The sequence below is a fragment of the Telmatherina bonti genome (assembly GCF_933228915.1).
Source record: "Telmatherina bonti genome assembly, chromosome: 8".
NCBI lineage: Eukaryota > Metazoa > Chordata > Actinopteri > Atheriniformes > Telmatherinidae > Telmatherina > Telmatherina bonti.
In genome coordinates, this window is record NC_136626.1 from 11,375,443 (window position 1) to 11,387,997 (window position 12,555).

A 12,555-nucleotide genomic window follows, 5' to 3' on the forward strand; every position below is an offset into this window, starting at 1 on the left:
CCTGCAGAAAGCCTGTTTGATGCATGCAGATAGTGACACTGCGCCACAAATGTGTTTGACCATGTTTAACCTTGTTTGACAGATGAGCTGTGGGGAAATCAGAGTGGCGCAGGCTAAAGATAAACAGGGACAAAGTACCATTTAAAGCACACAAACACACAAACCCCCAACTACGCACAACATGGCCTGTAAACATGTACAGAAGGATTTTTATGCTGCTGTTTATTTTGACCAGTGAAACTCGCTTTTGTGTTTAGATAGGTACGTTTTGTGTGTCCGTGGTGTCACAATAAAGAAGTTATTTGTCTTTTTTCATCTTTTCTTTGTCTTTGATACTGTCGTATTGACGGGGCAGGTAGGAGGGTAAACGAAAGAGTAAACATTTACTCTCCTTTTACCGACTGAGCATGGTGAGCATTATTGTGTGTGTGTCCTCTGTGCCCTCCTGTCCTCTGTGTTTGTGTCACTCAATGTGTCATCATTTTTCCTTGATCTCCTTCCTACAGCTTCAGGAGAACTGCATTTGTCCATTGCAAAGCAGAGAGGCGTCCAGTTTTCCCTCTTTGAGTTCAGCAGGACAACAGCAGGCCTCCATCTTCACAAACTGTAAGGTCTTCCTCTTTACTTCTACAACTCTGTTTGGAGAATTGTTATTTAGACGTTAAACGCGTTTTTCTGGTTTACTTGTGGCTGAAAGTGTTCAGTAGTTGGTGTGTTATTTGTAGCAAATCAGAGCCAAGAATCCATCAGGACCAGACCATGAGGAGTGGAGTGGGGCTGTGTGTGCTGGGCCTGCTGTGCCTCCACAGCTCTGCATTTGGGCAGGTAAGGAAAGGCTTCCAGCTGGATTTACAGCTTCCAAAGCAAAGTTAGAACTCATCATACATCTAGGGTTGCAGTGGCAGAAGTAGTGGTAACATACATGTGCTAAAAAATAATTTAATTGCATAACTTTTGTCAAGTTGCTTCAAATTTCACAGTTTAATTTTAGAAAAAAAAGAAGAAGTTGTCATGTGGTTCAGCTAATATCAAAGCAAGGGAGTAACTTCCTCACAAGGACACGAGGCTCTGACTTGACTTTATCTCACTGTCCAGATAAAACACACGAGTTGATGATATGTAGCACATGTAAAACTCATAATACACACATTTTACACACACACACACACACACACACACACATATACATATATATATATATATATATATATATATATATATATATATATATATATATATATATATATATATCCTTTAATATTTATAATATTTATATTTTTTAATATTTATATTTTTTAATATTTATATAAAAAATATTTAGCCTTTAATATTTATAAAAGGTTATGAATATATACATATATAAATGTGTGTGTTTTATAAACATTTTATCTATGAAATCTTTATAGTTTTATCATGTTTAAAATATACAATTATAATAAATTATTTACAATTCAAATATAAGTAACACTGTGTTTTTTTATGTACATATTACATTTTTATTTTATATCTTTATTTATATATATTTTTAAATGAATTTTATACAGTGTTTATTTTGCATATTACTTACCTACATAAGTAATATGTAGGTAAGGGGGGGTCTCTGATGTGTTGTGGGAGGGAGTTCCAGAGGCTTGGGGCAGCAACAGAAAAGACCATATCCCCCCAGAATAAAAGAAGAAACTATTACACATTCTCCCTCTACCTTGTAAATGTTCATATCTAATCATAAAATATGCAACATCATGTGGATAATTAAATTATTACAGTTATTTTTACAAAATGTTGTTCATGTTTTTCTATGTTCATTTTACATTTACCAAACTCACCCTGCAGGCCAGATTGGACCATGTAGGGGGCCAGTTTTGGCCCCAGGCCATATGTTTAATGCATGCTTTATGTTACTTCCACCACCTGCTGAAGCTCACTGGGGACAGTTGTTAGACTGCAGGAAGACAGTTAACTGGCAGCATTTACATTCATTAATACTTCAACCTCCAGCTAAATGCACTGAAACCTAAGTTACAAAACTATTTGCTTATTTCCAAATAGTTCTGGATCGGCGTTCATCTGTTGAAAAGCAGGATCTAAACCTTAATGACATAATCATTGATGGACTGCAGAGAAAGTATTCAGGTCCTTTGTTCAAGTTAAAGTGGTCATACCATGTTTTAGTGTAAAGTTCAGCACCATTGGAGGCAAATGTTTCTTGTGAAATGCTGTTTATGTGATAACAATAAAACTGAATCCATGAATCCTGTTTTATACAAATAAAATTAGATCATTTTTTCACCAAAAGGATTTAAAGAACCAAAAATAAGGCTTTTGTTAAATGAAGATTAAATTGAACATTAGTATCGTAAGATCTGTTTTAGGAGTTTAACAAAAAAGTATTTTAAAGCATTAAAAGTTTCAATTACGTAAAAATTAAATAATGAGTCAAAGTAAATGTTGCGTTTAAGCCAAGTAGACTCAGTGTCCTTGGTGGTATGTTTACTGCTGAGTTGCAGGTGATTTTATTTTTTCTTTAGAAAGAGTAAAACTAAAATAAAATGCATCATTTTCCCCATGAATGCAAGAGTAAGTCTGTCTTGTTAATCACTTTATTCCTCCGGTTTCTCCGGCCAACTCTGTTTGTATTACTGTTTTAGTTTTCAGTTTTCTTCCTCTTTGTCCAGGAGGTGGTGAAGGCTGAGGCTGGCGTCCTGATCTTCTGTGACGATCCCACTGTGGAGAAGGCGGTCAGCAACGCCATACAGACATTCAATAAGAAGCTAAATACTGGTTACACGCTGGCTCTGTTTCAGATACTATCAGCCAAGAAGGTACGAGGGTTACACTAACAATGTGACTCATGTAGTCACCTGATCTGGATACTTTGTCAAACAGAAAAATCCTCCTGTTTGTTCACAACATTTGTTCATGCACAGCTCTCCTAATATCTGTCGACAACATTTCAACCAATTTCAGGTCCAGATTTTGACAGAAACATCGCAGCATTTTGATTCCTTTCTTTATTATCTTTATTGTTGTACATCTACTATGAAGTTTGGATCACTATTTACTGAATAAATGGATTTCAGACAAGCCTAAGTGGGTCTGAACATCCTTATGACTCCAGAATATTTTGTTATTGAAAGGAATTCCTGATTGACTCAGTGACTGGAAAGACTCCAGGCCCTGTTGCTGCGAAACAACCTGAACTATCACACTTCCACCGCCATGTTCGACAGCCAGTCTGAGGCGTTTGTGCTGCTGTGCTGCGTGTGGCTTTTGCCAAACGTGATGCTGTTGCCAATCATCTCCTCTTTGGTTTCATCAGTTTGAAGAACATTAAGTTTTGTGGTTTGTTCAGAGACAGTTTAGCACATCTAAGTAACACCCCCATGTTCTGTTACAGAAACAAGCAGTTCTCCTGCAACACTTCTAAATAAGCCAGACTTGTGCTATTTTAACTTGATGACTTCTTCTTAAATATCAAGTTTTCAGTCTTTTGCCGTTTTTCTGAGCACTTCTCAGTCTGACTATGAGATGAACTTGGTAGGATGCTTGTTTGTTGGAAAATCAGCTGTAGAATGATGAGCTAATAGATTAGAAATTACCTAAAAATGACCTTATTATTATACTTAGATTAATGGCAGCAACAATATTTTCTTCTTTCAGATAATTGCTGATGTCTTTCCTCACTGATGTTGTTATAATAATGATTTCGACACTTCTCAAGGCACCCTAAGCAATGAATCCATTGTTCCTTTACTACTCATTCGTAACAAACTATTTGAGTCACCACAGCTTAATTTAATACAAATTTGTTCTTCTACGAAATGGTTAAAGTTTGTTGATTAAAACTGCATCTGTCAGTTGCAGCTAAAACTGGGACTGTTACTCGTCTGCATGATTCAGGGCTGCAAACTGATGACAAAACATGGACCAAAGAACTGCGAGATTGTGACTAAAGATTCTTGGAAAATGTGCTCTGACCTTTTGAGCTTTGGTACATGATTGCGCATGCTTGTGTGTATTGTGTGTGTGTGTGTGTGTGTTGTGTGTGTGTGTGCTTGCAGACAGAAAACGGTTCAGACTCTGTGTATTCGCTGGAGTTCTCCACTAGGAGGAGTAACTGCCTAGCAGGGAGCCAAACACCCTGGACTGACTGTGACTATCTGCAATTTGGACGCAGGGTAACTGCACTAACAGAGGAGTTAACACTCATTTTCTCCTTACACACACACACACACACACACACACACACACACACACGTTTCCATTCATTTATGTTAAACATCAAGAATAAATAATCTTAACCCTTTCATGCATGAATTAATAAAAACAATGCAACATTTTTTTTTAAATACAGTATTTTACCTCTACAAACATGCAATACTTTCTTGTTTATTAGTGATATTTAGAATTTATCATGACTTATGATGTATTTTAATGTATTCTATATAATATTTATTTTTTTAAAAAAGATTTATTATGTAAATCTTGTATAACATATAGCTGTATCATTTTCTTTTCCTGTTTATCACAAAGGCAAACTTATGTAATTTGCATTACGTTCAGTTATATTATATATTTATTTATTCTCCAGAGAGTGGAAACGTGTTGGATGACTCACTAACATCCACTGAAGTGGTTTATTTACATTACCATCCTCGTTCATGAATATGCAAGAAAAAAGCTTGTAATTAAGCGTCCACTGTGGGGCCACTTTGCATGAAAGGGTTAAATGTTTGCTATGCTAAAACATTTAAACCATGATGTGTCCTGTTGTTCCTCCAGGAGCCTCTGTCGTGTAACGCTACAGTCCACATGACAGAGACAGAAACTGAAACGAAACAGGTGGAGTGCCTGCTTGGTGAGTGAACAAGGTGGATCAGATGGATTTGCATTATAAACATTGATAACACCAGTATAACCAGCAGAACTATCAGCGAGACCAGTGAGACACACGAATTAAATAAATCATGAAATATTTTGTTTTTCTGGTAAGAAATGATGTAAGGAAATTGATAGTTTTCCTGCAGTTAGCTTATTATGATGAGGGAACAGCCAGCTTCGCTCTTACTAGTAGAGATGATCAAATTATAGTCACTCCTGGCCCAAGTGAAATGAACTGGAGCTAAGATGTGTTAAATAAATTATACTTAAGAAAATAATGGTGACAAAGTGACAGTGTTGTTAAATATATCTCAATATATATTAAATTAAACAAGAGAAAAGTAAAATGTCAATAAATTTTATTTATTTTACACATTTAAATGAGTTCATTGTTTATTTAGATTCCTCGTACACATCATTAATTAAACTCAGGTAATTAGTAACTTTAATTTAATTTTATCTACAGATCCAGTAATTATTTTGGAGATTTTTTTTTCCGAAATTGAGTAAATGCAATTTAAAATTTCCTAACAAATGAAGTAATTGTAAATACATCTTTCCTAGATATTTAGTGAATTTTAATATATTTGTCTGAGATTTTCAGTGTATTCAATGTAATTGTGCACAGATACTAAGTAGATCTTAAGTAACATTTCCAGGTAAATTAAGCTACTTCAACATCTTTTTTTGACATAATGCTACTAAATGCAACACATTTCCTCTGATCTGTCAAATAACATCTACTTAATTTTTTCATTTAAATCTGGTTAATTTTTTCAATACATTCTAGCCAAAATTTAGAAATTTAAAATTACTCAATTATATTAAGTGTCACTTTGTTGCCATAATTTTATTAAGTAATCTCAGTTCACATTTTTTACAGTGTAAGGTTTCTAATTAAAATAAGCTGTTATAAAAACTTCTTTAGATCCACTTTTGAAATATTTATACTGACATATTAAGACTAATTACATAAAATGTCTTCAGATCAGGACTGAAATCAATCATATCTGCAGTTTAATCAATATGGAGACTAACCGTCCTACAGCAGGGGTCTGTGGTGCTTCCCTGTGACCCTGTTTATTAGAGAAAAATCTCTTTTTCATTGACAGAAACGGTGAGTCAGTGAGAAAAATGTGCATTTGTGGGTGCAGGGAAAACAGATTGTGTAATACACCAACTCTGTCTGCAAATAAGGAAAAGCACAATATGAACTTTTCACAACACAGAAGGCAGCATCATCATGTAGACTTTAATCTGTTAACCTTTCCAGTCTCCATGTGGGCGGACAGCAAACACTTTCAGCTGGTCTCTACTTTATAGCTTTTAAAGCACAATTTGAAGAGTTGCCCTGCTGACATGTCTGTCGGCTTCTCCAGAGTCTGGATGTGAAACACATCTCATTTAAATCTCCACTGGGAAGAAACAGGATAAATGTAGTGTTATCACTCTTAACTCTTCATTAGCTGAATGCAGATTTAGCCATGGGAATAATTAATTAGACAGACATGTCCACTCATACGTTTCCCCAGTCAGTGATGACACATCTGACCAGTCTGCTTGAACTGAAGTCAGAGATTATAAGATGCTAGTTTTAAAGGACGTGCTGCAGCTTCCATTTGATTTTCATCTTGTCAATTAGAGCTAACATCGACCCAAAATCTCAGTTTTTCAGGCTGCTGACAGTAATTTTCACAGTTTCTGCTGTCGTACAAAGCACGATAAAACTGAATGTCTCTTGAATACTGGATGCACCACAGAAGCTTTTCCTACAACTATTTGAACATTTAAAAACCTCTTTCATGCATTTGCTCATTTTTTAGCAGCGTGGACATTCATGTCTCTTCATAGGGCGGAAATTCAGCTTCTTAACTTAATAAAAGTTTGTGTTAAAACAAAGAGCTGTGAACTGAGTTAACATATAAACACCCAATCCATGAAAAAATGCTAGGATTATTCCAGTTTTATAATAGGAAGTCTATTTAGCCATTTAAAATGATTTAACATAAAAAATGTACCGCATTTTATTAGGGATATTTCTAATTTATTACCATGTGATGTGTCAAAAATGTTTTAAGTGTAATCTTCTGCTTTCTGGTGATTTTAAAGCAACAGAAGACCATATCAAATTGTGTCCCACAGGATTGAACCATAAAGTGATCCCAAATGTCTCAGAAACTGTATGTCACTGTATGGGTTAGCTATTAATAATCATTTAGCCCATTTTATTTTGTAACATGCACCTCATTCTTTGCTAAACTACACAGAGATTAAAGCTGTTTGTTGCTTTCTCCAATTTATTATTTTATTTTCTTGGGATTTAATGGCTTTATTTGTTTGTTTTTTTTGGAAAGAAAAGAAAGGAAAGGCAGAGTGAAGCATGGATGATACGCAGCAAAGGGTCATAGATCAGGACCCAAGCTGCAACAGGGAGCTTTAGCAGCTCTGCAGCATTTGTTGATGTACAAGCCTGAATTTGCGTTTGTTCTTGTTTGATTCATTTTGTGCCGTTTATATTTGGTGACAATGGTGAAGCTGTCTGTCTTGTTTACTGTGTTTCCTGCATACATGACATACTCATGGTTGTCTCCCTGTGCTGTCTCCACTCATCTTTCTTTCTTCTGTGTCCAACGCTCTGTTTTATCCTTCTTCATTTCAGACGACTTCATCGTTTCGGAGAAGGCTTCCTGTTTGGGCTGCCCTGTTGAGATTGACGAGACCTCAGAGGATCTCAAGGTCCCACTTTTTGCTTCAATCTCCAAGTACAACTTAGCCTCAGACTCGACTCACCTGTTCACCCTGCATGAAGTTGGCTTCGCCACCAGACAGGTAGAACAGGTTGCTGTAAAGGTGGGGAGGTGATGGGAAGGAGGACAATGTCACAAACTTTTCTTTCTGCTCTGCTTCTTGTGTGTGTTTGTGTTTTTTTTTAATCTCTGTAGGTGGTTGCAGGGTTCAGGTTCAAGCTGAGATTTGACATGAGGAAGACCACCTGTGCCAAAGCTGAACACAAAGACCTCAACGCGCGCTGCGTCCCCGATGAGGAGAACGTGGTAAATGTGATGTCCAGGTTCCACAAAGCGTTTCCAGCGTTGCTCACCTGGATGACCTTGTCATGGTGTGTCATGTGTGTTGCAGGAGTTTGTTAACTGTAACTCCACGGTGGATGTAGCGCCGTGGAGATTTGAGCAACCAGAGGCCAATGTGGAGTGTGAACAAGGTGCACTTCCCATGGTGAGTGGAGTTTCACATAATGGCCAAACAGATGCAAGTGCTTTTATTGTTTCTGACTTTTCTGGGACACAGTCTTAGTGTTTAGTGCTCTGATGCTTCTCCACCTCTCTCTCTTCCTAAATTCCTGTAACAAAGTACTAATGGCTGCGTTTATGAGGTGAGCTGCAGCTGGATTAGTCCACATTAGCGGTTGTGCTTTGACATTTTAAAACCAAACTTAAAGGATTATTAGCAAAGACTTGACAACAGCTGTTTAATGGAGAGGTTGAAGTGAGGGTGAAATCCACATTAAAGCTGCAGCAGTACGGGGAACATTAGGGGAACAGAGCAAGTAAACATGAATTGTTAAACCAGCATAAATGACAGAATTTACCTTCTTAGAAAACAAAACCTTAATGGTGGGTTACTGGTCACGCTGCTACTGCTGATCAGGGAAATAGACTGATGATGGCTCAGTCTTAAGCCTCTTTAGCTGTGGCTGCAAGCCATTAATTCCCAGTTTAAAAAGCCAACAGAAATCAGCCATGAAATCATGCTCATTCTTTATAGTTACAAGCAAAGGAATTGTTTGGATGAGCTCCCTTTACAAACAATCCTGACTGCAGCAGAAGGTCATCGTACACCGCTAAATTAGATAGATTTAAAAGTAATTTTCCAGCAGCTAGACAAAGGAAAAATACTGTAAAACAGGAAAAAAAAACAAAAACCCAAACACAAATGTACAATTTCTGCATATTTCTGTAATAATAGTTTATACAGTACCTTTACATGGAAAGGTTTCTTTATTTGTGGTTTTTTTTTTTTTTTTTTTCTTTATTGAAAGTAATGTAATGTAGCTTATTGTCCTCTGGCCCAAAGTTCACATCTTTAACCTCTAAAGCCAACAGTGCATGTATATAAATATATATATTATATACATATATACACCATACAACAGTAAAAATGCTGAATATTTATTTTTATACCACTTAGAGCTGGAGCTTATCCCTTTTTGTGTGAAGAGCAACATTTTTCCATAAATTGAAATTTGATTTTCAATGGTTTTTATATGAAATAATAATTATGAGAAGAAATGTGTAGAGTAGGTTTTGTTCAGTGAAGTCCAGTCATTCATGCATGTTGTTTGGATTGTCTTTAGTTATTTGCAAAGCGCCGTCCAGCCGGCTGGTCTCCACTGAGGACCATACTGTTCAGAACTTCCACCACTGCTCCTCACTCTGTGATGTCTGCACCCTCACCATCGCCCTCAAAGGCATCAACCAAAGAAGAGTCCTCAGAGGAGGACACCACCGCTTCCAAACCACCTGCCTCGCCCAACGCTGTGAATGACAACCCCTTCCACTGCCCAGCCAAATCCTGGAAACCTTTTCAGCCAGCCGATCCTGCGCTTCCAACGAAGGCAACGTCCCCACAGCCTCCTGTGGATGGAGCCTTCAGTGATACCGACCTGCTGTCTTAAATTTGCCTCAAAAAGCCACTTTCCTATTACAGGGAAAAAAAGAAAAAAAAAAAAAGAAGAAGGAAAAAGTACATCTCATATCTCATCCTCTCCAGATTTCTATTTGGATGTTTGTCTTGTAGATTAAATCTTCACAACATGGCAGATGTTTTATTTAGCTCAGTCTCACTAGAAAACATCCAACAGGTACATTTGTACACATCTCTAAAACCCAACAGTATCTCAGTGCATTGCTGGAAACTGTGATGCATTAGAGAAGGAAAGAAAAAATAAGAACATCTGCTGTGAACCAAAAAGTTTTACACGTCAGCTTGGATTTTTTTTTTTGGTTTTTTTTTTTTTTTTTTTTAAGATTATGTTAACTAGATAAATTATAAAAGCAAAAGGTTGATAAAATAACCTACTAAAAGGAGTGAAATGAGAGGAGAGCAACCTCATTTATTGGCACTGCAACGCTTCATAAATCACCACGCAACGACTGAACTTTATACTACGTAAGCTTCTCTGTGAATTGCTTGTTTGGCAAGAAAAAGCAGCTTTGTATCAGTTTAAAAAAAAAAGCATTAAAGTCCTCTAGGAAATAAGAACATGTAAAATGTGAAGTTAGAAATAAAAGTGTGTTTTGGTTTTATGTGTGAATTTAAATGTTTTTCCACATCTGAAAACTGAAGGAATGAAAAACCAAATTTGCAAACAGAAATAATTAAAAAGGCATCTAAAACACTGGCTGTCATTACGGGGAAGTTGCTCCCAGGAATCCACACATAAAACGCTAAATCAACCTGAAGATGAACACAAACAGAAAAAACGCTGAAAATAAACCCAAACATATCAGGATTAGAGAAGCTCAAACAAATATGGCCAAAAACTCTCAACATATTGCCGTTATTAATAAAGTTTCTTTTTTCAAAAGGCCTGGAAACCATGTTGCAAATGGAAACATTTCAAGTCAAACACAGCTGAGTGAATGTTTAACAAATTTATTTGTACATCTTTACAGAACACTCAGATGACCAGTCGGTCAGGGTACAAACCTCAACTCTGAGACCAGTAAGCCAAAACGAAACACACACACATTCATAAATAAAAATGGTCGGACTGAACCTCTCCTACAAACTACAGGGATCAAACTTAAGGCATTAATGTAGAAACGTCTGCATGGCTGCCTATCAGCCTAAAACAAAAACAAACGTAATATAGCAAAAGGAATATTCACCTTTTGTCAGTCTCATGCAAGCAGGCTGCGACAAACGATACATTGGCCCGTTGTACATTCTTTCATAGCATCCAATAAGGTTCTGACTGCATGGCAAATGGAGGAATATGTCAGGAGGTGCAATTTAGTTTGGATAACTGCATCCAGAAAAAGAAAATAAATCACCAAATCATTTTATTGTTAAGGATATGAGACAGTTCAGGAGCCTGGAAATTAGATAAAATGATAAATGTTCTGACTTGCCATATTTTATCCATTGAAATAATAAGAATTCAAAATTATCACAATGAATTTAATGAGCCTGTTAAAGACTCATTAACAGGAAAATCAAGCAATGAAGGAGTAAAACAGAAACCCAGAAGATTCCCTCCTCATATAAAGGTTTGTTTTCATGCTAAATAACCTTAACACCCAACTGTTATATGAATAAAGAGTAGCGGAGACGAGTTGTCTGAGTTCCTAAAACAGCACACAAGGCTTCAGGAAGGTGGCTTTTACTGGGTGGATATTGCACTGAATCGGATTCAAGCTAAATTTGTTTTGTCACTGTTGGGTCCTGTGATGGTCAAACAGGACGTAGCATGTGGTGGGACCTCAAAGTGGGACAGTCAGGGAGGGAAACTTTCACCACTTCAGCTACAGAACAACCTTCAAACACACAATGTGAAAATGTGAGAATCTATATTAGAGATAATTTGTTGTTGCAAATGTCGCGTCATCTGATCACAATGTTAGTCCATCATTTCTTGCAAAGTAGCTGATTCTTCGCAGAAACGCAAGACTGTTTCTGCAAATAGCTTTTGCAACCAGTATCAAAAACAATGCAAAATACACACTTTTGCTTTCATGCTCCGTCCCAATCCAGGCGTAAAACAGACAGAATATACCGCTGAGGTTCTGATTCTCCACATTACAAGTAAAACACACACTATGGATGAATGAAACCAGTTTCTAATCAAAAACCTTTTTTTCCTTTTTGTTTTTCGTCTAGCATAAACCTGCCAGTGGTGGTGGAGGAGGGAGAGTTTACAAAACATTTAAACACGCCATAACGGTCAGTCTCTTCACACACAGCCACATGAACAAACTGTGGACTTTCATTGGGACCTGCCAATGAAGCTCTGCTGCCTGCGCAGAACATTAAATGCACCACGCAGTCGTTTAGAGAACATCTGGAAAAGGACAGACAAGATAACATCGACAGGAATCTCACACGCTAAGCCAACCATAGAAAAGAGATTAGACTGCGGCTGTACATACATACTGCTTAATGCTGCTTCACAATGTACATCGTCATACATACTAGTTATGCTGCTTTAGAAACATGCATAGGCTGTTGGCCTAAAGTTTTCTGCTGGACAAAAAGGCATGGAGAAGTTGTTTTTTTTATCGTCATCCAAAGCTTTTTTTTTTTTTTTTTTCTCCTTTTCATTCTTTAAAGTCTTGAACTGGCATCCCTTCTGCAGGTTGCAGCTCCAGCGAGTATTTACAGGACTTTGTGCTGCCTGTTTTGTCACATTAATTGAGGAAAATAGCAAAAAGGCAAAGCGCTCTCCGCTCACGATCTGTGGTGTTAAGCGGCACTGCATCCAACTTTAGAAAAACATGATGTAAACAGTTCAAAAACATAAAAAAGATGAGTGCATTTCAGGTCCATGTTAGCAATTAAATACATTCAAGCCAATGATAAAGCGCAAATATGGCATCACACGTGCGTGCCACATCAGAACAGACCTCTACTTTGGCTTTTCAATACAATCAGTTG

The 12,555-nt window shown here is 37.0% G+C and overlaps 1 protein-coding gene across 1 annotated transcript; it reads left to right on the forward strand.

Moving 5' to 3' along the window:
• Window positions 1-742: 742 nt before the first annotated feature.
• Window positions 743-9,574, forward strand: kng1 (kininogen 1; the record flags this gene model as incomplete). The annotated part of the gene is made up of 8 exons (XM_079245188.1): window positions 743-825; window positions 2,676-2,822; window positions 4,062-4,178; window positions 4,783-4,858; window positions 7,541-7,710; window positions 7,824-7,934; window positions 8,020-8,115; window positions 9,368-9,574. Exons 1-8 carry the CDS (start codon window positions 760-762, stop codon window positions 9,572-9,574), a joined length of 990 nt encoding a protein of 329 aa, XP_079101314.1. The 5' UTR covers window positions 743-759.
• Between the last annotated feature and the right edge of the window lie 2,981 nt (window positions 9,575-12,555).